Source organism: Phyllosticta citriasiana, assembly GCF_038021145.1.
Source record: "Phyllosticta citriasiana strain CBS 120426 chromosome Unknown IWZ02scaffold_2, whole genome shotgun sequence".
Classification (NCBI taxonomy): domain Eukaryota; kingdom Fungi; phylum Ascomycota; class Dothideomycetes; order Botryosphaeriales; family Phyllostictaceae; genus Phyllosticta; species Phyllosticta citriasiana.
In genome coordinates, this window is record NW_027117279.1 from 2,201,152 (window position 1) to 2,226,870 (window position 25,719).

At 56.3% G+C, this 25,719-nt stretch overlaps 9 protein-coding genes and 1 non-coding gene across 10 annotated transcripts; 5 read left to right on the forward strand and 5 right to left on the reverse strand.

Annotated features, from left to right (window-relative positions):
* Window positions 1–46: 46 nt before the first annotated feature.
* IWZ02DRAFT_442977 (26S protease regulatory subunit 6B) lies at window positions 47–1,841 on the reverse strand. The gene is made up of 5 exons (XM_066766992.1): window positions 1,548–1,841; window positions 1,451–1,492; window positions 1,304–1,402; window positions 968–1,254; window positions 47–912 (listed from the first exon to the last, which is right to left on the reverse strand). The coding sequence occupies exons 1-5, from the start codon at window positions 1,700–1,702 to the stop codon at window positions 230–232; spliced, it is 1,266 nt and encodes a 421-aa protein (XP_066626460.1). The 5' UTR covers window positions 1,703–1,841; the 3' UTR covers window positions 47–229.
* Window positions 1,842–2,917: 1,076 nt separating this feature from the next.
* On the forward strand, window positions 2,918–6,505 carry IWZ02DRAFT_141040 (uncharacterized protein). The gene is made up of 2 exons (XM_066761756.1): window positions 2,918–3,020; window positions 3,303–6,505. The coding sequence occupies exon 2, from the start codon at window positions 3,324–3,326 to the stop codon at window positions 6,396–6,398; it is 3,075 nt and encodes a 1,024-aa protein (XP_066626461.1). The 5' UTR covers window positions 2,918–3,020; window positions 3,303–3,323; the 3' UTR covers window positions 6,399–6,505.
* A 1,373-nt stretch (window positions 6,506–7,878) lies between these two features.
* IWZ02DRAFT_512032 (uncharacterized protein) lies at window positions 7,879–9,715 on the forward strand (the record flags this gene model as incomplete). Its single annotated transcript, XM_066770552.1, has 3 exons — window positions 7,879–7,923; window positions 7,979–9,101; window positions 9,143–9,715. The coding sequence occupies 3 exons, from the start codon at window positions 7,879–7,881 to the stop codon at window positions 9,256–9,258; spliced, it is 1,284 nt and encodes a 427-aa protein (XP_066626462.1). The 3' UTR covers window positions 9,259–9,715.
* A 1,295-nt stretch (window positions 9,716–11,010) lies between these two features.
* IWZ02DRAFT_141086 (uncharacterized protein) lies at window positions 11,011–11,631 on the reverse strand. Its single transcript, XM_066761757.1, has one exon. The coding sequence runs from the start codon at window positions 11,485–11,487 to the stop codon at window positions 11,164–11,166; it is 324 nt and encodes a 107-aa protein (XP_066626463.1). The 5' UTR covers window positions 11,488–11,631; the 3' UTR covers window positions 11,011–11,163.
* On the forward strand, window positions 11,632–13,110 carry IWZ02DRAFT_141087 (uncharacterized protein). The gene is made up of 3 exons (XM_066761758.1): window positions 11,632–11,824; window positions 11,945–12,057; window positions 12,152–13,110. The coding sequence occupies exons 1-3, from the start codon at window positions 11,776–11,778 to the stop codon at window positions 12,998–13,000; spliced, it is 1,011 nt and encodes a 336-aa protein (XP_066626464.1). The 5' UTR covers window positions 11,632–11,775; the 3' UTR covers window positions 13,001–13,110.
* An 11-nt stretch (window positions 13,111–13,121) lies between these two features.
* Window positions 13,122–13,243, reverse strand: IWZ02DRAFT_t20. Its single transcript has one exon. It is a non-coding gene; the product is annotated as a tRNA-Ala (tRNA).
* Window positions 13,244–15,317: 2,074 nt separating this feature from the next.
* IWZ02DRAFT_141165 (uncharacterized protein) lies at window positions 15,318–17,734 on the forward strand. The gene is made up of 3 exons (XM_066761759.1): window positions 15,318–15,906; window positions 15,964–16,628; window positions 16,680–17,734. Exons 1-3 carry the CDS (start codon window positions 15,633–15,635, stop codon window positions 17,565–17,567), a joined length of 1,827 nt encoding a protein of 608 aa, XP_066626465.1. The 5' UTR covers window positions 15,318–15,632; the 3' UTR covers window positions 17,568–17,734.
* A 1,095-nt stretch (window positions 17,735–18,829) lies between these two features.
* On the reverse strand, window positions 18,830–20,009 carry IWZ02DRAFT_141176 (DASH complex subunit Dam1). Its single transcript, XM_066761760.1, has 2 exons — window positions 19,262–20,009; window positions 18,830–19,134 (listed from the first exon to the last, which is right to left on the reverse strand). Exons 1-2 carry the CDS (start codon window positions 19,765–19,767, stop codon window positions 18,894–18,896), a joined length of 747 nt encoding a protein of 248 aa, XP_066626466.1. The 5' UTR covers window positions 19,768–20,009; the 3' UTR covers window positions 18,830–18,893.
* Window positions 20,010–20,298: 289 nt separating this feature from the next.
* IWZ02DRAFT_430282 (CRAL-TRIO domain-containing protein) lies at window positions 20,299–22,265 on the forward strand (the record flags this gene model as incomplete). The annotated part of the gene is made up of 2 exons (XM_066766050.1): window positions 20,299–21,510; window positions 21,570–22,265. The coding sequence occupies 2 exons, from the start codon at window positions 20,299–20,301 to the stop codon at window positions 22,263–22,265; spliced, it is 1,908 nt and encodes a 635-aa protein (XP_066626467.1).
* Window positions 22,266–23,197: 932 nt separating this feature from the next.
* IWZ02DRAFT_443001 (uncharacterized protein) lies at window positions 23,198–25,655 on the reverse strand. Its single transcript, XM_066766993.1, has 6 exons — window positions 25,547–25,655; window positions 25,291–25,363; window positions 25,116–25,241; window positions 24,925–24,937; window positions 24,696–24,873; window positions 23,198–24,643 (listed from the first exon to the last, which is right to left on the reverse strand). The coding sequence occupies exons 2-6, from the start codon at window positions 25,334–25,336 to the stop codon at window positions 23,261–23,263; spliced, it is 1,746 nt and encodes a 581-aa protein (XP_066626468.1). The 5' UTR covers window positions 25,337–25,363; window positions 25,547–25,655; the 3' UTR covers window positions 23,198–23,260.
* Between the last annotated feature and the right edge of the window lie 64 nt (window positions 25,656–25,719).

The following is a 25,719-nucleotide window of genomic DNA, read 5'->3' on the forward strand; positions in this document are numbered from 1 at the left end:
GGGGGTTCAGGCTCAAGGATTCTTCACATGGAGAAACACGAGGCAAATCTGATTACAACAAGCCATTATATTTCGCGCTGCGAGAGCTCAAAGCACGTCACTCAATGCCTATTGGACTGGACCACCAGACGCCCATAATGCCCAGAAAGTCTACTGTTTCGATTCTTCTCATCTGCTACCTGCCAACGCACCACGTGCAACTCCTCGACAACCTCCAGAGGACGCCCGCTTATTTGTAAAAATCGAACTTGTCCGCCTCCTGTGCGCCCTTGACCTGGCTCGAGTAGGCGTCCTCGAGGTCCGACTGGATAATGTTGTACCTGTTCTTGCGCACTGCGCGGAGACCGGCCTCTTGCATGATAGCGGCGATGATGGCACCGGACAAGGGGTCGTTGCGGACAATGAGCGAGTCGAGATCAACCTCGGGGGACAGGCTCATCTTGGAGGCAATGGTGGTGAAGATGAGTCGTCTCTCGCGGCGGTCGCGCAGCGAGGGGAATTCAATCTTGCGGTCGAGACGTCCGGGACGCAACAGGGCCGGGTCGAGCGTGTCGGCACGGTTGGTGGCCATGATGACCTTGACGTTGCTGGTCTGGTCGAAACCGTCCATCTGGTTCAGGAGCTCCAGCAGGATACGTTGGACTTCTCTGTCCGCTCCAGTCTGGGCGTCGAAACGCTTTGTGGCAATGGCGTCGATTTCGTCAATGAAGATGATGGCGGGTGAGTTCTCGCGGGCCATTCGGAAGACGTCGCGGACCATGCGGGGACCTTCTCCAAGATACTTTTGCACGAACTCCGAACCGACGACACGAATGAAGGATGCTGTGGTGCTGTTTGCAACGGCCTTGACAAGCATAGTCTTTCCGGTTCCGGGGGGTCCGTACAGCAAGACACCGCGCGGCGGGTCGATACCTATGCAGACGATCAGCCATCTACTCCAACCAGACGAAGAATCTTGTGTGCCTACCAATCTGGTGGTAAAGGTCAAAGTGTGTTAAAGGAAGCTCGACAGCTTCCCGAATCTCTTGCTTCTGCATGTCCAATCCACCAACATCGGCGTAGGTAACATCCGGCTTCTCATCTGCGCCCAACATGGCGATGGAAGAATCCGCCTCCGGAGGAAGAATATCTACGAGGGCATTCGAATGTCTGTGAAGAGCGACAGAGGAAGAAGGCTTGAGAAGTTCGCGGTCGAGGGTGGAGAGGATGCGGACGACGTAGTTTGAACCGGTCGAGGATTGAACGATGCCGGTCCTGTATCATGTTAGTCTTGCCCGTTGGATGAGAGACGGTCATTGCGCACGTTTGGTCTATTGCCTCCATGAATTGTCCAATGACCAACGGCACGCTCTGAATGCGCTTGATCTCCTCCTGAGCGCGCACGAGCTCCCTCTTCAAACTCCTGTCCAGCTGTTAGTATTCATGTTGCAACTTCTCCAGTAAGACAAACCTCTGCTCATCCTTGATGTATTCCTCCTGTAATTGAATGTACCTGACATCATCAGCACTTGGGTTGGGTAGGGCGCAAGCTGGCGGCGAGCACGAACTCGAGCTGTCTTTGGAGCTTCTTGAAGGTTGAATATTGGTCGTTCTTCTCATCGGTGAAGCCTTCGAGCGAGTCGATATCGGGGATGGAAGAAGGCAGGGCCTTCTTGTGAGGTGGCACCTGGTTGGCCGGGTTCTCGACTGCAACGTCGGACATGGTGGAGGCTGCGGTTGGGGTCGCGTCGCGTCGCTTCAAGAGAATGGGTGAGGATTTCGGGGTGACGGGCGGGGAAATGGGGGACGATAGCGCAGAGGCGAAGGCGAGCGGTGATGTGAAGTTGGATTGTAGCTGTAGTGGAGCTGGATGGACGCGCCTCAGCTGTTGACGGGATCGGGACGCAGGCCGCCCGCGTCACGTGGGAAAGTCAAGGCGGTAAAGGTAAGGACCGGCAGAAAATGAGCCGTTGGACAGACTCATGACACTCCGACACTCTGATTGAGTTCCTGGTGGTGAGAGTCGTGGCAAATGGGGTTCCGCAATTGGGCTTGAATGCACATGTATGCCTCTTAGACTCTGGCCAAGGATAGCTTCACTTGATACAAAGTGTAAGAATGCTCGCTGTCTTGCTCTGAATTACGTAGTGTTGTGGCCACCATACGCCTTTCGCTACCGTACCAGGCCGACACCGAGGCCTCTGAAATGCTCCCCCCCCAAGGCAAGTTCATCACTGTACCCGCTCGCCCTCCTGCCTAAGGCGACAAGGGCCTCTTTCAGTCATCAAGCACGCGCAAAATATGGTGTCCGGATCTCCGCCCCGCACAGGCTCTTTGTGCGCACGCCAGCCTCGGGTCTCTGGGCAGACCACCTCTGGACCGAGAGAGGAGTGTTTCAGTCTGATCTCCAGACTCCAGGGTTGGACGGTGGGGAAGGTGTTTGCAGGGCGTTAGTCAATCAATACGTCTGGTCGGCCCACCTACTGGAGCCGTCACCGGGGGGAGGCACAAAGGGTGGTAGGGAGTCGGCGGCTGTTGGGGACGAGAGCGGGGAGGGCACGAAGAGGGAGCCAAGGGCTGTAGATTGGGAAGAGAATATATAAAGGCGTCGGTTCCGTACCGTACTGTACAGGCAGTCCAGTGTCTTTAAACATCTCGTGCCGTATCTGCTGCGTTGCGCATCCCTGCTTGCTCAGCTAGCTTTGGGGCCACCAATCCGTTTTAAGCGTCTGCCAGTATTGTCGTGACGGACAGACGGGCAAAAAGCCTCGATCGATTGCTGGTGCTGGAGAGCTTCGTCTCTGCCTCTCCTCCTCTCTCTCGCTTGCTCGAATTCGTCCTGTCGTCGTGGGCGTCGTCCTCTCTCTCCGTCCATCATCGTCCGTGGCCGCCGCCGCCGCTCGCTAAGCATGGATTGGCTCCCGAGCGCGCCAGCCTCTTGGCCCTTCTCTCATCCCGTTCAATCCATCAGAATCGACCTCTCAGCACGACCCCCCCCCAATCAAGCTACCTTGACTTATTCTCCTCCGCCCTGAGCCTTAGTAAGTCAGTCCAAATCTCCCCATTACCCAGATCTGTGCGAGGGCCTACGCGCTCGTATGCTGCCCGACCCTCGTGGCTGAAAGCCTGCCTGCTGCCCCGTCGGCTCCCGCCCAAACCAAAGAGAGACGCTCACCGCATCCCCCCCCGATCGGCTTACCTGGCGCGCGTCGCCCGCGAAAGTCGACCAAGCGCTGTGTGCCGTCGTCCCTCGTTGCTGTTCCGATGCCGTCGCGTCGCATGCTGATGGTCGTGGTCGCTTGCTGATGCTCTGTTTCCCTCAGGCTGATGGACGCGTCCGCGCAATGAACTTCGACGCCGCCCTCTCTGGTAGCAATGGCTTTCTCGACTCAGCCAACTCCATCCTCGACCCGTCCATGTTCAATCCAAACTCGCTCGACCTGAACCAGTTCCAGAATCCCCAGCTGCAGCAGCAGCGCCTGCAAAACGGCAACGTGCGCAATGTCTCGCCCGCTGCCTTCCAGAACCCCGTCTACCAAGTCAACTCCATCGTCCCTTCCAAGAGGCCTCATCCTTCCGAAGACGCGCCCAGTGCCTCTCCGCGTCCTGCTCCCGGAAACATATCTCTGTCGCGCTCCCAAACGCCTCAGCAAATGTCTTTCGCGCCGGGTGGCTTCCAGGGTAATCCTCAGCATGGTGGCCAAGGGCTCCAGGCGCCTAATCCCTATCAACATCTACACCAGGGCGGCTCCTCCAATGCCACTCCCTCTCCGACCATGCAGAACCAGCAATTCAGGCCGCCGCCCAATGCGCAGCGCATGCAGACCATGTCGCCGCATCCATTCCCCCAGCAGCAAGGCATGGCCATGTCCCCAACTCCAGATCAGACAAGTCGCGTGAACACGCCGCATAACCCAGCCATGGCTCAGCAGATGGCTGCCATGAACATGATGCAGGGTTCTCCGCAGGGTCAAAATTTCAACCCAGGCTTCGGCATGAACCCCGCCATGTCCGCGGCTGGCTTCAACAACGGGATGCCCGTCCAGGGTGTGGCTCTATCGCAAAACTTGCAGCAGAGACAAAATGATGCGCAGCGCATGTACCAGATGCGATTACAACAGCAGCAGCAACAAATTGCTGCCAACACTTTTGCGCAGCAAAGACAACAGCAGCAACAGCAGGCTGGAGGGATGAACATGCTCGGATCATCGGGTCAGCAGATGAATCCTGCCATGGCAATGGCAGGTGGCATGCGTCCAAATCAAGGTCCAATGGGCATGAACGCAGGCAAACCTGCAACGGAGCCTGCCTTTCTCAACACTGTGGCTAGCTTGATGCAAGCACAAAATCTCCCGTTCAACCCGCAGCCAACGATTGCCATGCGACCAGTGAGCCTCCTTCAGCTGTACACCTTGGTTTTGAGACATCGTGGCTCCAAGAATGTGTCGCAAAGCAATGCCTGGCCGCAAGTAGCACAGTATCTGGGATTTCCGCCGCAGCAGTTTCCGATGGCGGGACAAGAGCTAAGGATGATATACGAGCAGAATTTGGCCCCCTATGAACAAGCATGGTTGGCCAGCAAAAGGCGACAAGGACAAGCAGGCCAGATGCCGGGAGCTGGTGGCGCTCCACAGACGCCCGTAAAGCCGATACCAAGCACCGCACAAGATCTCCAAGTTCAGCAGCAACAATACGTGCAAAGGCTACAGCAAAGAGCGTCAATGCAGGCTTCGCAGCCTCCAGTGGACCAGGGCACGCCAATGAGGAATAATTCCGTGCCCGCGGCTAATGGCTGGGGAACTCCTCAGACTGACTCGAATGTCGCCTCGCAGCAGGATAACTTGCAGAGAAAAAGTATGAGCAGGCAGTTGGAATCAACACCTCAACCGCAGACAGCTGGTTCAATTGCCGCGCCGTCTCCCGGTCCTGAGCAAAAACCGAATGAATCTATGCCAAAGCCAGCGGACGGGCCTGTACAAAATGGTGGAACAGCAGCAGTGGAGAAGAAGATATCCCTAGACTCCAATTTCACTCCTCGAAAACGCCAGCTCGTCGACACGTACGGCGGCCTCTCGGTCCAGGAACTTGGAAATGTCGGCGAGAAGATTGCCAAACTGAAACCGGACGTGCCCAACACCGAGGAAATGGGAATCATTGACTTGCGCGCCATCAGCATGTCTCTCCAATCTGGACTGCACCTGGAAGTTCGATATGCCCTTGACGTGTTGGTGCGCCTATCACACGACCCTCGGTTGCAGTTGGAGCTTGACAAGTGTGAGGACTTGATGGATGCCATTGTCGACTGCGCTGAAGACCAAGTTGACGTGCTCGCCGAAGACGCTGCTGAGGTGTCCGACATTATCGACTTGACGTCATACGAAGACGTGATGCGCAACTGTCGGAAGGAACTCGAGAGCTTGCAGGAGGTTCCCGAGTACGGCTCTGTTGCTTATGACATGGACCGTGCTGCGGACCGTCTCATTGCCATAACCACGGTCCTCCGCAACCTGTCTTTCTTCGAGTCCAACCACGCCATGCTGTCGAGCGCTCCTGTCATCAAATTCATCTCCAACACGGTCCGTCTCCTTGGCACCCGCATCATGCTTCTCCGGAACAGCCTCAACACGGTTGATTTCATGAAGGACGTCATCACTTTCCTTTCCAACACGTCCGATAAAATCGAACTGCCTACCCGCGAGGATGCGTTCAACATCCTCAACTTTCTCCTCGCCTTTGCCCCGACCCCTCTCCCAAACGCCAGCACACCTCTCCGCTTCACTTCGTACAATCCATCATTCCACCGTTATCTGCCGCCCGCAGTTGACTGTTTGGCGAAACTGCTTGCGCGCGATGATCCCAACCGCCATTTCTACAAACAACTTTTCTCGTCCGACACCGCATCCACACCACCTTTCGACTTGTTGACTCGCGCTTTTGGCCTGGCCATCTCTGTCGTTCCTGAAAAGGGTCGCCGCCCTGAAGCCCGTGTCGCTGAGGCTCGCAAGCCGTACCTTATCCAGGGCATGCTAGCAGCTGACATTCTCGCAGCTCTGTGTCCCGGTCCGGATACAGGTTTAGCACGTTCATGGCTTGAAGCTGAAGATGGCTGGGCCAAGACGCTCGTTTTCCTGTCGGGCTTGCTGAGCGTCGAACGGCAGGCTCCACAGCCACCTCCAGTACGCGGCATGCCCCGGCCGATGGACCATTTGGACACGGGCTTTGGTCTGGTGACACATCGAGCTCTGGCAATGCTGAAGAAGCTGGGCGAGAAGGCCATGACGGAGGAAGAACTCAAGGACAAGCGGTTAAGCATCGAGTCATTGCCAAAAGACGAAGTGTTGCTCGGAGCCCTCTCAATGCAGCAGATGGATGGAGTTGCTCTCAAGAGACTCTGCTCGTTTGCGCAACTAAAGGGCTGAAAAGAAAAGAAAAGGTTGAATGTTGTACAAGTATCATCAAGACGCTTCGTCTTGAGCTGCCAGGCGGCAACGTCGCTGGATCTTTTGTCGCGGTGAAGACACCGCAGGGCAAGCCGCTTTGCCGTTTGGCGGTGCCCCAGATGATAAGACGAATGGGAGGAGAACACCAGGGGCTGCGTGGTGAAGAATAATCTGGAGACGACAAAGACCATCCATGTGTAATAGAGCTACGGAACGACCAACCGGACCCAGCAAACAAGACAACGAGTGGGACATGTCAAACAACGGGACTGAGGGTCAGGGCGGAGAGAGGCAGGACAAGCATAGGGAAGTGGGGGTTGGGTTCGGTTGGTTGCATTTTTCCGTTTTTTACCTTTTTGCCTTTGTCAAGCGTTTTTACGTATGTGTTCGCTGCAAGCCAGAAATTTCGTGGTGGGCGACGTCGTCTTCGGGTGCCTGCTGCTGCCGCTACCACCACCGCCGCCGCCAGAATCACCACCACACTTCTACTACTACTACTACGCTTGTTTACTACCTTATCAAGTCGAACGATTTATTGTTATGCGAGAGTTTTTTCGTGTCTGTTTGATCTGCCGTACTATGCTAGCTTCGCGTTGATTATCGAGAAATACTGCTTCTCTCCATGAGGCAGAAAAGGGCGCTCTGAATCACGCGTAAGTCGTGTCGCTGCTGCCTTGCTTGAGCCTACAGCTTGGAAATTTGCTATAGGCGCTGAGAAAAGGGGAGTGTAGTGAATAGAATGCTACGCAACTAACTTCCTTCAACCTTTCAAATTCGGTGAGCTCGTTGCTCTTAAATGAAAAGGATCGGAAACGACGAGGGAAATGAAGCAAGGCAGAAAAGCTAGTCAAGTCAATACCGAGTTTTAGTAGATAATTGAAGCAAACATGACTAGAACAAGGAAGCGGATGTAGGTTACTTAAGCTCTCCTTGGAGACGGTAATAGTTGCTGCTTACTACCTAAGTCTTTTGATGAAAGTCGTGAGACATTAAAATAAAACGGCTTTCGCTCGTCAGAGCTTGTGGATGCTCTTCGTCCTTTACGCCTATATAATTCTGTATGTACATGAATGCTCCCCTATCTGCGCCAAACTTATTGTCTGACGACGTGTTGAGCTAAGATTACTCATAACCTTTTCACTTGAATGGTTAGAGCTCTGTCTCGTACTTTTTTTTGCAACTGCTATGAATTTAGCCATTGTGTTTTCGGGTAAGAAATATGGTACATTCAAATCTTGAAATAGTCCGGAACATTGCTCACAGTTACCAGTGCTTTTAAAGCCGCTTGTCAGTTCGATTGCTCCCGTTTATGCCGAGAAAATGGAGCATAGGTAAGCACCCTATCTATCCACTCGTTTCTCGACAAGAGGAAGGACGGAAAAGGGTTAGAGTTTGTGGTGATTGACCGTAGCATAAATTTTCGTTCGTTACCTGGAGGACAGTCTCTGCGACACAAAAAATGAAAGCCGATGCGTTCACTCAGTACCAGAAAAAGCAACCCGCAGTGAGTCAAGAACAATTCTGACCTGGTTGACATGTCCGATCAACATCCTTAAAAGGAAATGCAAGGCAAGAGCACGCTGGATCGACAGCTAAGCCTCATCCAGTTAAGGGTCTGTGCGTCATCGGAAGGTCAACCCTGTCGACCAAATCTTTGTAACCCAAAAGACCATCAAGCCGACCCTTCTATTTTTGCAGCCCCTCCACCGCGCTCCCCATCGATGCCGCACATCGAAGTCATACCCATCACGACGGGCGGCCCCGCGCCAGCTCCTGGCTGGGCCTACGTCCCCGACATTGGCTACGACCCGAGCAAAGCAGCCATTAACCCCAGTGGTCGCAAGCGCACCGCGGCGCGCCAATCCCAACACCAGGCCGACGCGTACAATGCCGGTAGCGGCGGCAATGCCATCAGCGATCTACCCGCACGGCAGCAGACAGCCATACTCAAACGCATCGCCGAGCTAGACCGCGACAATCAAAAAGACGTGGCACTGCCGCAGGCGCGCGGGGCGGGAGGCGGGGGCGTTCTGAAGCGCGAGCGGGAGGGCAGGAAAATGACGCCCGCCGTGCGCAAGATTCTGCAGAGCGGTCGCACGTTTGCACATTGGCTGGCGGACGAGGAAGCGTTGGCGGCGCAGCGGACCGGCGCGCCTGCTGCGGCGGGCTCTGTTGGGCCCGGGAGCCAGTCTGTCACGGCGACGGCCAGTCCGGCACCTAGCTCGGGCGCGGCAGAAGCTACCGCAATGGCGAGCTCGAAGAACAGGAAGCGCAGTATGGGTGCTGCCGCCGTGGGCAGGGCGGCGAAAAGAGCGGCCGCCGCGACGACTACGACAACCGAGAGCGCGCCTACGACTCCGTCGGCTGCAGTGGTGGGGAGTCCAGCGCCTTCGGGCGGAGGAGTGCAGCAGGCTCCTATGATCGATCTGGAAATGGAGAGTGTGCTGGCGGAGCCTACGCCAATCGACGACTACGAACCGCTTTTGAGAGCCAATGTGCCCACCCTACCGACCGAACAAGAAATCCAGACGCTGCTCGCGCATCCACCGCTCCCCTACACAGCAGCAAGAGCTGCACCACCAGCCGCAGAGGGCCCGTCGCGAAGGCTGTTTTGCGAAATTTGCGGATACTGGGGGAGGGTAAGGTGTCTGAGGTGCGCGGCGAGGGTGTGTGGGCTAGAGTGTAAGAGAGCGCACGATGAGACGAGCTGTTTGCGTATGTAGGCACGGCATCTTTAAGAGCATGGCGAAAATTTGGGATTCTGGCGTTCATGTTCTTCGAGTTTGGCTGCGGACGGCTGCAGTCAATGGCGCAGGTTGATATGGATATACCCAAATGATTGATGGAGGGCGGGAAGCATTCGTTGTCTCATGGCGACAAACCAAGACGAGAAAAAGAAGACCAACGGGTCGAGATGGGAAAATGACAACAACGCGGATCTTACTGATGAGAGAATCTTTACCGACTCTGCACACCAACTGAGCGATGGGATTGTTCTCAAGTACTCGCCATAACAATTGATGGTAAGACGCCATGGGAATCCAAGGACATTGTGGTGACCCCACTTTACGGATTTGGGTTGGTTTCAGCTTCCTGGTATTTTCTTGAGGCCGTCTCCATGCTGCGAGTACTTATATCGAGTGGAGGGACACGAAAGATCCAGCTGGCCAGCTGACCGGTTATCAGTCAGAGGTATCGATGTCTTTCGGCCGCATTTGAGCTCCAGCATGGTGTCGCAGTGGGTGTCGAAGAAATGATGGCGCCTGGAACTGTGACCATATCGAAGGCGTCGTACCATCAATTGTTATGGGGATCATTGGTTCACTGCGTCAGATTGACCTAGGGATCTGTTGTTTGCTGTAGCCACCGCAGACCCATAGTATCCTTTCTCTCAACAGTCTTCTCTCAAGCAGCGAGCAGAATCCTCAGTCAACCACACCACCTCAACCCCACCGTTTACCTGACCCAGCACCCGCACTCGCCGTAAATCCTCACTTCAACACTCACTCATGTCGCTACCTCCCAACAGCCGTGCGTTTTTTCCCTTCCCATCCCCATGCCCATCCACTGCTGCCTACAACTCTTCTCGCAACGTCAGCCTCAGCCCCCTCCTTTGATGACGTTCCGCAAAAACAAGCCAAGCCAAATCACAAACCACAGCGCCCTTGGCCAAAGCGCCACATCTCTCTCATCTCTCTCATCTCTCTCATCTCTCTCTCACACCTCTTTCTTTCCCTCCTCGGCCAAGATGAATGGAAAAGTCGCCAAGCCAGTCAGACGCGAGAGAGCGAGCTCCGCTTCCCCCTCCGCCTTCGCCTCCGCCTCCGCCCGCCAACGCCGTGTCTTGGGTCGTCGTACCCCACCCCGGCACTCAGTCTTGGCGGTGCTTGCTTGCTTGCTTGCTTGTGCGCTACGAGACTTGAGACGTGAGTGCTCGGTGCCTGATGGAATGTGCTGTACCTGGGTACTGTAGGTAGGTAGGTAGGTAGGTAGGTAGGTAGGTAGGTAGGTAGGCAGATAAAAGCGCAGCAGCGCCGCCGCCGCTGGCGCCCTACTATCGCGTCCCGTTCATCCCGTCCGTCCCCGCGTCCTCCGCGTCTTCCGTGCCTTACTTTGTGGCTACACGACACAACGCAACACAACACAACGCCACACAACGCATAAGCAACAACGACAGCAAAAAGCAATCTGTAGTGCTTGAGCTTCAGGACGCGACACGACCCGACACGACACGGGCGGGACAAGACGGACCCAGCGGAGATAGACACTATGAGGTCCGTCTGTCCGTCTGCCCGTTTGTCCGTGTGTTTTAACTATCTCATCTCACCTCACCTCGTCTCATCTCATCTCATCTCGTCGCTGCATTCGTGTGGCTCCCCCCGCCTATCCCCTCTTCTCCGTCCGTCCGTCCCGTCACTCAGAGCCAAGAATGAGTGACGGTGCTTCCCACGTTGCGTTGCGTTGCGTTGCGTTGGATACAGAGAGGAAATTCACTCCGCGACGTTGTTGGCTATGTGGAAGAGGGCTGGCTGGGCTGGGCTGGGCTGAACTAGGCTGAGTTCTTGTGGGAAGGCGCAGGAAGGGGTTTGGCACTTGGAAAGCCAGATCTCTGCTTATTATAGACTTCCTACCTGAAAAAGTCAGCTTGACCACAATACCAGAGTCTACACATGACGGCTGCACACTAATCATAGACTAAGGAGGGAGCCGGCTAAAATTCATACTAAGATGGCAGCAAGTCAGTCTAGACACTTCTCCAGTTAAGTGACGTGGGGTCATAAGGATGATAAGTAAGAAGCCGATTGCGCATCATGCATTCATCTAACGGTGGTGTCATACAGCTGTTGCAAAGCATGCCATGGCTAAAGACAGATACCTGACTGTCCTCTGACCAAGAACCACTATCCATAAACCCCGGTCGGCGGACACCATGCCCACCTATAGACAAATGTCTGACCATCCACCAACCATCAATCTCCACCAGCATGCCCAGGAAAGGAAAAAAAAAAGAAAAAAAAAAAAAAAAAAGCCAAATGCCTGAACTTACCAATGATGCACCAACGACCATCAACCCGACTATCCTGCCTGGGGGGGAAAAAAAATACCTGCGGTCCGTTAGCCAACGTCCATCAACTCTGCCATCCTCTCAAAAAGAAAAATGCCTAAACTTATCAATGATGCGCCACCGTCCATCAACCCGAACAACGACTCAACCCCCCTCATCCACTCAAAGCTGCGCACCTTTCCGAGTATCTAGTAAACCGAGGTTTAGCTCTTGGCTACGATCAGGGTATCTCATTCTATTCCTTGAGGCGTAGAGCTGCATCGGATTTGGTTCGTCGCGTCGGCCTTGAAAATGCGCGCACTGTCATGGGACATGCCCCGGAATCGCGTACTCTTGAGCGGTATTACCTTTCCCTTGGTCCAACCCTTGACTTGGGTGCCACAATGTCGGAGCGACCTGTTGAAGATATTGCAGTCAATGCTTTCTTTGGCCTGTTTGACTGACCTGTACGTTGGCGCAGAGGTTGACCTCGAAGATGAGGCAGCACGTGAAGGAGCTGACAAGATTACTCTGTCGGTCGACCAGCACGAAAGTCTCTTTGTCCAGCAGGGTGAACCCGATGAATCTCCCCAGGTATGCGTTGCAGGTTCCCTGAACTTCAAATTCGTTGGAAACGGCAGGCTTTTACCCATTCGGTAGCCCATGTGCTGACAAAATTTGCCTCAAGACTCCTCATGAAGAACGTCCTCTTCCATTCAAAGAGCTTGCAAGAACCTTCATGGAAACGATTCTGACCAACGCCTTGTCCATGTCGATCGAATGGAAAGTCGCCAATCGCACCTGCGAGCTGTGCGAAGAGGACAACACTGTGGGAGAAGTTTCAAAGCGCAAACAATGGGCTTCGGAAGTTCATTTGAGGCGACACCAGGAGGGAACTTATCACTCTCGACGGAGTCGTTGGGATCGCATGCAAAAGCACCTGGTGGAGCAAAATCCTGGCCGTGGCTGGGTGTGCCCCTACTGCCCACAGTCTGCCCAGAAAGATTACGGCAGTCTGAGCCATTTAGTGCGCCACATTCTGGGCACTGGAGAACGTCGCAGAGAAAGCGTTCTCAGTGACGAAGCGCTGCTATTGCATGAAAGGCTCAAGGCGGAGGACGGGTGGTATGATGACGATTTCCAGGGTGATGTGAGCACCGAGCGGAAACGATCGCGGGAAAGAGAGGCGCGCCGGTCTACTTGGCTCGATGGGTCTCGAATTCGTCGCAATGCCACATTACACCGCTCCCGAGCCTCACCTCACCCAGACTTCCCTGGTGTGCTTCAGCGCGGCGACTTCGGTCGGCGCGACATGCCGGCTCAGTATCAGGGCTTCCTCAAGCCAGACTCGACCTACAGCGCTGGTGAGCCGATTCCCGATCATTTTCGGGACATGCTCACCACCGCGCCAACGCCGCAAGCACAGATTGATCATGCCATGAACGTTCGATTCAAAAACATTCTGGAATCAAAGGCGGCTCCTGTCTACTTCAAGCGCCGTGCGCAAAATCAGCCTCAGCCCGAAGTAGGTAGGTAGTTAGTTGCCATACTACATCCGTGCGCCGTAGAGCGGATCTAGAAAAAAAGATTAACATTAATAATTCATCTCTTTACTCATAGTAGTGGAAGTCTCTCCACTCGCTTAGTGCAAAAAGAATTGGATCCGCCGAGAATTGAACTCGGGACCTCTCCCATTTATGGTTTGCGCGATCTGAAGCTCTCTGAGAAGGAGAGCTGTTGATGTTGCTAAGGGAGTGTCATACCCCTAGACCACAGACCCGTAGTGTTGTTCGATGATAAGGCACGGGGCAAGAATGATATATATAGTGTAGAACTGAAAAACACCAAAGGAGGAACCGAGATCGGAGACTCGAAAACTTGGCTAAGACGGGAGCCAGGGGGGCTGCGGACCAGGCTTGCGCACGGGCGGGGAGCGGGAGAGTTTGCCGAACAACGAACGACGAAAAAGAAAACGGAGCAGCGAGCGACAGCCGACGACGAACCGGGAAACGCCTGCGCGAGCAATCTGCACAAATCCTGCGAGCGGCTACAGGGAACGTCTGGTCGCGCGGTTCGATCCGCTCGTGATGAGGTCTAGACAAACAAATAATGATGAAAAGGTCACCCGATTGCATTGCCCGCCGTCGAAGTGGAAAGAATCGCGCATCCGTTCGCGCCGGTCCGTTTCGCGTGGGATGCCGGCGTCCATGGCGTCATGGCAGTACATGACAACATGATGGTGTTGGTGTTGGGTCTTTTTGGGTCGGCGCTCATCTTGTCGAGCAGCGATTGCACAAGGTGCATGATCAGCCAGGTAGTAGACAGGTAGCACGTCGATAGCTATTGGAGTGTTATGCTAAGCAGTCACATAAGCAATCAGCCAACTCTTGAGCAGGGAGTAGCTACCTGTGAGCAAGGGCTACACTTGATACTCTGCCATGGCGTAGCCTCGATGCTTCTGCCAGGCTCCATGCATTGCTTAGTTTGGAGCTCGCGTATTCATGTGTGGACAGGCCGTGCCGGCGGATGGGGTTGTTCTAGTCGGCGAGCTTGCTTGTTTACGCGCCGGCAGCGACGGGTGTCAAACGTCAAAAGCGCTCATCGAATCCTGGCATGCCGCTGACCAACAGAATTCCGGTGAGAACCATCCGAACGGGAGTTGCGGAGTTTGGACGGGAGGGCAGCTCGCTTACGTCCAAAGAGTCATTCGAGGCGACGGAAAGCAACGGAAAGCAGTAATGAAGCGGCGACGGCGGCCGACAGCGCCAAAGAGGCCGCAGGACAGCAGAGATTTTCCGATCTTGTTCGATCTTGTATAGCAAAAGGCGATGGACTGGTAGGTGCTCAATTATCGGACGGCGCTGTCTCGGGATTGGCAGAGTCCGGGCTCCGAATGGCATGGCGCTGGCCGAGCTTGCGGTTTGCTCTTGGCCGATATGAGCAACAGCAGCCGACAAGGTGTGTGTTGCTGATGCCACGTGCGGGCACTGGGTGCAGTATGCTGAAAAGTTTGTCATGCACGGGAGCTGCTCTATGTCTGTCAAAAATCATTGGACGCCAAGCAAGCCGACCACCACTCAAGAGCGGACGGAAGAGGAAGCATTGCTGATCCGCACAGGCTGGGGATGGGCAGTTTGGTAGAGGATTTAACATCAGGTGTGTTGCAGGGCGTGGTGGAAAGAGAGAGCGAGTTCGCGATGGCGGGCGTCAGCAGCAAGGGTTGAATGTGCAGTGTGATGATGTGATGGTCCAGGTACCTACATAGGTACAACATGACGGGCGGTCCGCCAACGGGGCCGGGCTTGCAAGGCTATGAGCATGACTCGAGCCACGATACCCCAGGATTTGCTGTTGGGGTGGTGGGGCAGGAGGAAAAGATATGTTTTTGTTTGCCTTGGCGTCGAGGATGCGGCGGCATGGATTCGCGGCAGTGAGCAGCATGTGGTGGTGGTAGTGGTGGTAATGGTGGTGGTGGTGGTGGTGGTGGTGGTGGTGGTGTTGGTTTATGCCTACTTGACATAGGGTAGGGAAGACGACGGCTGGGACCGCCATGCTGGGATGCATGCTTCTGACTACATATCCAGGTGGGTAGCACCTGATGAAGTTGCCCAGCCAAAATCCCAATTCCGACGAGCACATGCGGGCCGTGCTGACGGCGAAGCTGATGGTGATAGTGAGCTCGCTGCCCGGGGACTGGGGGCGGCAGAGGCTGGTGTGACCATCAGACGCGACGGCTTGGGAGGTTTCCGGATCTCTCGGGATGGCGGGCCCTGGTCGACTGCCGAGGCGCGCTGGGGCTGACGGGCAGACTGACCGACCGACCGACTGACTGACTGACTGACTGACTGACTGACTGACCGTCATGATCGAGAAACTTCCTACATCGCGACTCTCGGGGACAATTCCCACTGAGGCTGATGTGAATGTGACCTCAAATACCTGGCCCGCCCCGGCCTCTCCCAAAATATCGCCCAGTACCTATTTGTGTGCTCCATCGCTTCCGCCTTTCGTCACCGGTACCTTCCCGTGCCCAGTGCCTACTATATTCTGTTGCTCGCAAGCGGACAAAGGCGCCTCTCACTCTCTCACGTCTTTTCTCTCTCTCTCCCCCCCCCCCGCTCCCAAACTCTTCTTCTCTCTCCAGTTGCTATTCCTCCAACTGCTTCTGAATGCAATCGCGCACCCTCGCACTAACAGCCGCGGCATCTCTTTTGTCGCTGGCCTTTGCCCACGGCGATGAAGCCCACACAGCAGACATGCCCGCCATGGACATGAATATGAACATTGCCGCCGACGCCGCTCCCAAGCACGCCGAAGAAGCATTCACTGCGCCAGGAAAAGAGGGATGGCCTCTGAGCTACTGGAGCTACTCGGAAAACGTCGGTCTTTTGTATACTTATATGGCGCTTGTTCTGCTCAACTGGATCATCATCGCTCCGCCAGGTGTGCATACGACTCTCAAATAGAAATAATCGAGCTCGTGCGCTGACCTCGCCACAGTGGTGATGCTGAGCGTTGCGCGCTCACGCTTCGCACTTCCCGCCCAGTTCCTCTTCCTCGCGTCGCAGGGAGTCGCCCTGTTCACGGCAATCATATACGACGCAAGGACTCCGGACCTCTATCCCAACAACGCCCACTACAAAGTGCGCTGGATAGTCTTTTGGATTTCGGCCGTGTGGGTTGCCTTGGGTCTCGTCAACCTGTACGCCGATTGGACCAACCGTTCCAAGACGCAGCCGCTTTCGACCGCCCTCATGGCGCAATATCAGCGGTTGCAGCAAGCCCAGCAGACGGCACCCAATCGCATGTCCTACGATTCTGGTCAGGGAACCGAGCGGAACTCGGGATCCCTGTTTGGACATTCGCTGTCCCCTTGCGCTGAGTCGGAGGACCGCCGCCATTTCCACGACGCCCACGACGACGACGACGACGACGACGACGACGACTATGAAGCCGCTGCATTTGACGGTGCGGACAATGTCGAGGAGAAGCGTGGCTTCTTGCGCAACACTCGCGTGGACCGCTTCATGTCCCGCGTAGTGCCCCGCATCGGCGATCGTCCCCTCAAGATTATGCGCTTCTTCTATGTCTTGGTTGAGCGACTAATCCTTGTCCTCGGATTCGTGTCCGTCGCGACTCTCACGACCACAGTCGGCGGTATCTCTGTAAGCTGATCGTCTCTGCGCCCTTCCAGCATATGACTGACTTCTTGATAGCGCGGCAACCACATCTTCAACATCTTGGCGCACTACATCAAGGGCGCCATCTTCTTCTGGTATGGCCTCTTGACCCTCGGTCGCTGGATGGGAAGCTTCGCAGACTTTGGCTGGGCGTGGAATGTCAAGCCTCCGCAGGAGCTTGTTGGCCGCGCCAAGACACGGATCCCAACTGCAGAGTTCACCGAGTCCTTTGTCATTTGCGCATACGGCGCCTCCAATGTTTTCTTGGAGCACTTGGCCGCATGGGGAGGCGAATGGACGGCGCAGGACCTGGAGCACGTGTCCATTTCAGTCATGTTCTTTGGCGGTGGTGCCCTGGGCATGCTCATCGAATCCAAAAAGGTGCGCGAGCTGCTCAACACTTCGATATTGAGCACTCGGAACAACATCCTGCACGCAGACGACGACCACTTTGAGCGGCCCAAGTCCTACAGCGTCTCGCTGAACCCCATGCCGGCCATCATCATCCTGCTGCTCGGCAAGATGATGGGCTCGCACCACCAGTCTTCGATGCTGTCGACCATGGTCCACAAGCAATGGGGCAACATGTTCATGGGCTTTGCTCTGGCGCGTTGCGTCACGTACGTTATGCTGTACTTGTCGCCGCCAACATCTTTCCTGCCCGCGCGTCCGCCGTCCGAACTCGTCTCGTCATTTTGCCTGATTGCCGGCGGCATCACCTTCATCGTCAGCAACAAAGACACGGTTGCCGCCCTCGAGTCGTACGAGCTGGATGCCATGTTCACCTTTGTCATTACGGTTGGTTTTACGGCGCTAATCATGGCATGGTCCGTTGTCAACCTGGCCCTCAAAGGCTGGGCTGTGCGCCGCGAGCACGGCGTGACTTTTCCTAAGAGCAGCGGCAGCAGCACATCTTTGCCCTGATTTGTCTGCAGCCTTTGGCAGTGGTTCTGCCAACAAACCTTAATGATACCCAGCAATAGCTCTCTTGTTTCTAACTGTACACGGAAGCGGCGACGAAACTCGATACCCTACCATTACCCTTGATACCCTCGCATCGATAGACACAGCTGCTCTGATTGCAGAGCCCCGGAGTACTGGGTGGAAGCGGTGTGGTTGCGAAATGGAGGTCGCTTTCATGGTCGACGTCTCGTCCGTTTAAAGTCTTCGCTTCGCTTGGGTCGCTCGGCGATGCGATCCGAGCCGGCTGTGGCGTACCTGGCGGTCAGCCCTGCAGGCCTTAGGTACCTTGTCGTTGATGTCGGGGGCTGGCGGCGCGGCAGCGGCAGCGGGCAGCAGCAAGCGGGACGGAGGGAGATGGTCGAAAACTTTTTTTTTTTTTTTTTTTCCCCTGTTGCTTTTGGCTTTGCTTGCAATTCTTGACGACTTTCCCTCTCTCTATCTCTCACACACACTCTCTCTCCCCCCTATACTTTATCTTCCCCTCTCAATCAAACGTCTCTCCTTTATTCACGTTTTGCATGCGCACGATGCCGCGGTTTTGTCACGTTTCATGGTCCTCTCTCTGGTTTGGTTCTTTTTTTCCCCCTCTGATTCTTTGCCTACGATACCACCATTGCAGGATTTTTGTCACAAACTGACGTCGTTTTCATTCGTGAGCTTTTCCGTCTTTCTTTTGCAATTAGGCTGCGTGGAATGGATGGATGGAAAGGTTGCTTGGTGGGGCTTTGATACCCGTAATGTCTTTTGTCGTTTCTTGGTGGTCTAATGCTTGTTGGCTTGCTCAGAAGGGGCGAGGGGTTTTGGTCGGTGGACCTATCGGTGGAAGCAGGTAGATGAGCTTATTGGTTTGCTTTGTGGGTTTGTTGGCTGGATCGACAGGTGTGGTATCGTAGAGTGGGAGTGGGACTAGGGGTCAGATGGCTACCTACCTAGAAATGATACGCGTGGCTTTGGTTGATGAGACTGGTACGGTTTGGATTGATACAGCGCGTGACGGATGAGAAGGCAACGCCTGGAGCAAACTGCTGCTGGAATGATGGGACCATGGGATCTGTCATCCGTCGTCAGGGACGCGCCCAGGGAGCTGCCTGTCGTCTGTCACCAACTTGTCACCCAAAGAACCGCAATTTCTCCAGACAACAGCTGTGTTGCTAGCTAGCTAGCTCACTCGCTCGCTCTATTGGGGTATCTCGATGCAAAACACAAAAACCTCGAGGCTGTGAGGCCACATGACATCGGGCGCCACATATCTCTCTCTATCTCTCTGTGATCTACCCGCCGCCGCGTCTATCTTGCTCCACCCCTTGCCCCCCTCCCCACACCTCTGGGGATCCCGCCGCCCCTGCTGCCCCTGGTGGAGCCGCCGCGGGTCGTCCTGCCCGGCCCGGCTGTCGTGCCGCCGCCACGGGCCGAGCTGCCGCTGCCGCTGCCGCTGCCGCCGCGAGCGACGCGCGAGCGAGCCGGTGTTGCGAATTTAGATGGGGCTTTGGAGGACGGCGGGTTCTCGACGAACGACGTGTCGGTCGTCCTGTGAGGGAGAATGTCAGCTACAGCTCCTGCGCACGAATTGCTCTGAGATGAGAAAGAAAAAGTCTGGCCAGGACAGGTAGGCATGCAGACAGACAAAAAGGCAGCAGCGCGCAAAAAGCACTCACAAAAACGTCGCCTCTGCACCCTCGACGGCATTGAAGCCCGAAGCCCTCCTCCCCGTCGTCGCCAGACTGGCCATCTCAACCGCCTCGCGCGCCCTCTCGCGCACCTTCTCCCGCGCAAAGCTCTCGTGCACGGGAGCCTCGGGGAAATCAACACAAAACGCGTTCATGTTGAGGCCGTACAGGAAGGCGGCGAAGCTCTCGCTGAAGCGCGCCAGCGACTCGTGCATCAGCTGCAGGTGCATCATGTTGGCCTCGAGGTCGGCCATGCTGTCGCTCAGCTCGGCGAAGCCCGGTTCGAGCTGGTCGAGCGGCGTTGCGGTCGAGTTGGCATGGTGCGACGACGAAGGAGATGTTGCTGCTGCTGCTGCTGCTGCGTTGTAGGAGGCTGAGGCTGACCGTCGGTGGCTGCTGCGTAGTGAGCTGCGTGAGGTTGGCCGCAGAGGTGTTGTTGGGCGTGAGGGTGGTTCGCGCGTGCGCGAGGCGGAGCGGTGAGGTGTTGTGGACATTTTCGTCAGGTGCAACGAGTCGCAGGTTTTGAATTTGGCTCGACTACGGCTGAAGCGGCCGGATTGAGGTAGATTGGGTGGGTTTGACAGCGATCGAGGGATGGCGCGTGGTTGGAGGCGGACACACAATGTCGACGGCGCGATGTAAACAGTTTGGTGTTGAAGGTGGGTGCAATAGTCGTGGCCGGTGGGCGTGGTCTCGGTGACGTCTCGGATCGGCCGCGCAAATTCCTGTGCTGAGGTTTGGTCTGCCGCGCCGCTGGAACCGGCCGCCTAGGACTGGGCTGCGATGACCTCAAACCGAATGCGCTGCCGGTCCGCGCGTTAAATTGCGGCCCTCGATTCGTCTGCTATTTCTCTCGGCTGCGCTGCTTTCCGCCGGCCGGATGCTCAGAAGAGAACCAACACTGCCCTAGTCTCCCGTCTTGCCGCAGTTAAACCCATTACTGTCGACGTCGTCTTTGCCCTGCCGCCACACCACCTTCAGCGTGCAGTCCGCCGCCAACCGTCCAGGCTGACTGACGCTTTTACATGTCTTCACGGTTTACCCGCTTGAACACGCTAAAACATTTAACTTGGACCCGTTGGACCTCTCCCGCCTTGCGAAACTCAACCCCAGGCTTCTCCATCCCTCTCGGCCGCGTCCCAATTGCTCGCTGCCTGCGGTCCCCCTCTCGTACCTTTGTTTCTTCTGCCAGGTCAGAACCGCCTCGGACTGTCCTCCAAAGCAGCTCATCTTTTACTCTTGGTCTCATCGTTGTTGGAGTCGCAATCGGCGGCATCTTTTACGCTTACAGGGACCCCACCTCTTCCAGCTCGCTCGAGTCCGTAGCTGCCCCTCATCCCGAGGCCTCCAATTTTCTTGCAGAGCAATACCCCCAAGTTTTTGGCATGCCGTCAGAAATCCCTCCCGGACGGCCAGGCAACCTGACGCCCGAGCAAGAGGCCAAGCTGCGCGAGCTGTGGGCTGCGCTGGCCAAGCTGACGGGCATCATCGACCCCAACGCCGAACTGCCCACGTCAAATGGAACCGACTCGCCCTCGGTGGCATCAGATAACAACACGGAGAGCGGGCAAGGGTCATCGGGCAAGAAAGAGAAGCGCAGCAAGCGTCTCAACGTCTTCCGGCGCAAGCATCACGAGAAGAGCAGTTCCTCGGGCGGCGCTGACGGCGACTCGATCAGCTCCGCGTCGTCTGCGCCGACGGCCGACTCGGCTGCGACGAGCGCCGGCGTCGACCTCAACGCCCTCAGTCTCGAGGATGACAAGCACGGCCAGGGCAAGGCGTTCCGCGACGCGCTGGCCGACCAGTCGCCCGAGGACCTGCGCAACGCCGTCTGGAGCATGGTCAAGCACGATCACCCGGACGCGCTGCTGCTGCGCTTCCTGCGCGCCCGCAAGTGGGACGTCCAGGCCGCCCTGGTCATGCTCGTCTCGACCATGCACTGGCGCGCCACCGAGATGCACGTCGACGACGACATTATCAAGGTCGGCGAGCTGGGCGCCATTGAGCAGGCCAAGAGCTCAGATGCCGACGTGAAGAAGAATGGCGAGGACTTTTTGGCGCAGGTGCGCATGGGCAAGAGCTTTTTGCATGGTGTTGACAAGGATGGTAGGCCCATGTGTTTTGTAAGGGTGCGGCTTCACAGGCAAGGAGAGCAGAGCGAATCGGGCTTGGAGCGCTTCACTGTATACACGATTGAGACTGCTCGCATGATGCTGCGGGCGCCGGTGGATACTGCGGTGAGTGTTTTAGAACTGTTGAAAATGTCGCCAAGAGTGGTTTCACTGATGCGCTACAGACGATTGTATTTGACATGACGGGTTTCTCCATGGCAAACATGGACTACACGCCTGTCAAATTCATGATCAAGTGTTTCGAAGCCAACTACCCCGAATCGCTTGGCGCAGTCCTCGTCCACAAGGCGCCCTGGGTTTTCCAAGGTAGATTAAATTCCTTTCTCTTTGCCCCTAGTTCTAACCTCTCCTCTCCAGGCATCTGGACCATTATCCGCGGATGGCTCGATCCCGTTGTCGCCGGAAAGGTTCACTTTACTCGCAATACGGACGAACTCGCCGCCTTTGTGCCACGAAACCAGATCCCCTCGGAACTCGGCGGCGACGATCCGTATACGTACTCGTACGTGGAGCCGTCGCCAGGCGAAAACGCGCGCATGGCCGACACGGCAACGCGCGACAAGCTGCAGGCGGAGCGCGAGGAAATCGCCAAAAAGTACGAGGAGGCGACGCTCGAGTGGTGCGACCGGGCGGCGGACAAGGAGGACGTCAAAGACGTGGTGCAGCGGCGAGCCGAGCTGGCCGAGCAGCTGCGCGTCAACTATTGGCGCCTCGACCCGTACCTGCGCGCTCGCTCGCTGTACGACCGGCTCGGCGTGCTGGGCGAGCAGGGCGCGCTCGACTTTTACCCCAAGAAGAAGACCGCTGAGGAGAAAAAGCCGGTTGCTACTCCTGAGACGAGCGCCGATGATGTCGATTGAGCGCTGAGCTGAGGTTGTTGGATGGATGGCACACGTCTGCTTCTGGGGAGGAGAGGGGATTGCGCGTGGGGAGGCTTCGGGAACATTGATGGAGACGAATGAGCAAGGGGAAAAGCCGCGAAACTTTTTGATGAAGAGGTCTGCCTGCCCTTGCGAGCATCGCCGGCGGCGGTGAAGCATCAGCAACAAGCACTCGCTGCGGCACTACTACTTGACAAGGTAACACACCACACTCATGCGTCATCCATCAACCCAAGACCGGCGGGCGGGGAGACACGACGACACCTGGCTGCCCGTGCCGGCAAAAGAAAGAGCAGAAGAAAGAAAAGCAGCCCAAGTGGCCAAAAATGGTAGGGCGGGACGGGGTGGGTGGATCAGAGACGGCGAATCGGAATCAGAGAGCAACAACACACACGCATCGTATCGTCTTGCTGCTGCTGCTGCTAATGCTGCCGCCTACACTGACGGAAAGGCAGACAGGCAGACAGGCAGACGGCTGTTATCTTTTGTAGGGGACCTGAGCTGGCCGAGGAATGCATGGGTCCGGACGGGAATTTTGGTTTGTCATGTCAGCGCCCTATATATACATATGCATTTTGTGCTTGCATGCATTTGTGTTTTGGCTGGGTCCCGCTATTGCTGCTGCTGCTGCTGCTGCTTCTGCTGTAGAAGCTACCTGAGAAACACTCGTCCTACGGGATATCACTTGAGACGCTCACTCAATCACATCACCATGTCAGACGGTTAAATAAAAAGCGCCTGCGTGCCCTACATTCTCCGCCGTGTTCAAGACCCCATAGGTAGTCGTCTATGCATCCGGCGGTCCTCCCTGTCCTGCGTCTAAACAGCATCTCCAATGAAGGCAAGGCTTCGCGAATCCGGCGGGGCACACGCACACACATTATCCCCGACGACCTGGCCGTCTAGATGCCGCGTAGTTCTTCCTTCCTTCTTTCTCATATAACCCTCCCTACATGTCGGGTAAGCTACCCTACCTACACATCCCAACCCACCCACCCACACTTCGGCGGCGTCTCCGGCACAACGCCATCCCTCCACCCGCCCGTCTCTCTCAGAAAGCGATACGCATCTTCCAAGTCGCGGCCGGCGTCGCCTTCGTATGCGGCGGGCGGGGCCTCGTGGAACGGGTTCGCCTCGCTCGGCGGCGTCGCGTGCCAGATGCGGATCAGCGTGTTGCGGTCGGATGGGTCGCGGTAGCATGGCGTGTTGGGGGCGGGGTATTCGACGCGGTGACCTTTCCATGTGAGCAGCCGGTTGGTGGAGGGGTCGTGGGTTGCGTGGTGGGCGGCGGAGATGGAAGGGGGGAGGGAGGTTGTGGTTGTGCCGTTGGGTTGTTGTTGTTGTTGTTGTTGTTGTTGCCCGAAGGCGCCGAGGCCGCTGCTGCTCGCGGTCGTCGATTGCTGCTGGAACGGGTTGCTGGGCTGCTGCGATTGAGCGGGTTGGCCGAAAGGTGATGGGTTCGGCGGCGGCTGCTGCTGCTGCTGCTGTTGTTGCTGTTGTTGTGGTTGCGGATTGCCAAAGGCGCCGCCCGGTTGAGCGGGCGGAAAGCCACCACTGCTCTGCGGTGCCGCTGGCTGGCCAAACGCTGGCTGCCCGAATCCCGGTGCTGCGGCTGGCTTGCCGAAGACTCCACCGCTGGGTTGTGACGGTTGCCCGAATGCTGCTCCGCCGGGTTGAGATGGCTGGCCGAATGCTGCTCCGCCGGGTTGCGATGGTTGACCAAACGCTCCGCCGCTGGGTTGAGACGGCTGGCCAAATGCTCCGCCGCTGGGCTGACCTGCCTGCCCGAACGCGCCTCCACCGGCCGGCTGGCCGAAAGCTGGTTTTCCAAATCCACCGCCTGCTGGCTGGCCGAAAGCGCCAGGTTGGGAAGGCTGGCCAAAGGCAGATGGCTGGGTTTGGCCTGGGTTGGCCGGTTGTCCAAAGGCGGGAGCTCCAAAGGCAGGAGGCTTTCCAAAGGCACTACCGATGTTGCCGTTGTTGGCGCCTAGGGAAGACGGAGCACCAAAGGCGCTGCCTTGGTTTGCTTGAGGGAAGGACGAAGGCCTGCCAAATGCAGACTGTTGCTGTTGCTGTTGGCTGCCGGCAGGCGCTCCGAAGCCGGGCTGACCGAAACCACCAGGCTTTTTTGCTCCAAAGGCCGCTGGACCGGTTGGTGTCGGTCGGCCAGAAGGTCCGCTGCCGCCTCTTGAGAAAGTGTTGGAGGTTTGAGAGGCAGAGGTTTGCTCGCAAATGTCGTTGCGGTTGGGATGTATGTTCTCGCCGTCAAGCACAAACCTGATTGCTCCAGGCAAATCGTTCAAGATGGACTGGACCTGTTGATTTGATTGTTCCAAGAGGGCCGTTTCTTCGGCGGCCTAAACATTCGTGGTCAGTCGACGGCGGGCCTTCATGTAGCGCGAAGCTTACAGCTTGTGGCGGGTTGCCCAAGGCGTAGAAGCGGAACCGTATCTCCTCAGGGCTCTGTTCGATGGGGCCCTCGATCAGTTGCCGAGGCACGGACTTGACTGGTCCATACGCTGAGAAGGGCCAGATTGGTCGATCAGAGGTCAAGTCTGTTCGGATAACATCTTGATCCAAGTTGTATCTTGCTGCATGTCAGGTGGGCCGAGAGCCAAGGGCGATTTGGGTGACGTACTTGTTGTTTGGACCTTTTTTGCTCCAGTTAGATTTGAGCAAACGCATGTTGTTGTGTTGGAGCAAGGAGACAAGAGTTGGTTGAGAGAGAGAAGGTTGCAAGAGTTGAAGATTGAAATATCAAAAGGTTGGCCGGTTGGAAAGCGCAAACATTGGCAAAATGACACCGAAATCAACAACTGTCGGACTCACCATTCCGGGGCGGCCCTCTTGCAGCACCGCCGCCAAATTGGTTATTCAGTGCTCCATAGCGATTTTGATTTTGTTGCGGTGGGCGAGCCTGGGTAACTTGTCCCGGGTGCTCAAACTTGCATCTCTCTGGCCAGCGTAAGCATCGTGCAAAGCCGCGGTCAACGGCGGCTCTCACCTCCGAATCTACAGTTGCCCTGCTGAAAGTACCTGCATATGGTCATGGCGAAAGATCTATGGTCCAATATCCACTGGTCGAATTAGCATATTATAAGGGGAGAGGTTGACGGCGCCGGAGTCAAAGGAACTTGAAGACAGAGTCCATTGTCAGCTAGCCGAGTCTCCCTCATTGGCAGCCCGAGAGGAATGCTGCACAGCACAACAAAACCAGAGGCGGCAGTGCGCTTCAAAGGACATCGAGGACGCCGGCGTACCTTGGGAAAGCGTGGTGTTGAATTTTTCGACGACTGCGAGTGCCGTCCGGTCGCCGTCGTGACGCGCGCCGCGCCAAGAAAAGCGCGGGCTTGCTAAGTATCGTGGGCTCGACGCGCCAACCTCCTGATCAACTCCCACCGGCCCGCCAAAGCTTTGCCCTCGTCATGCGCCT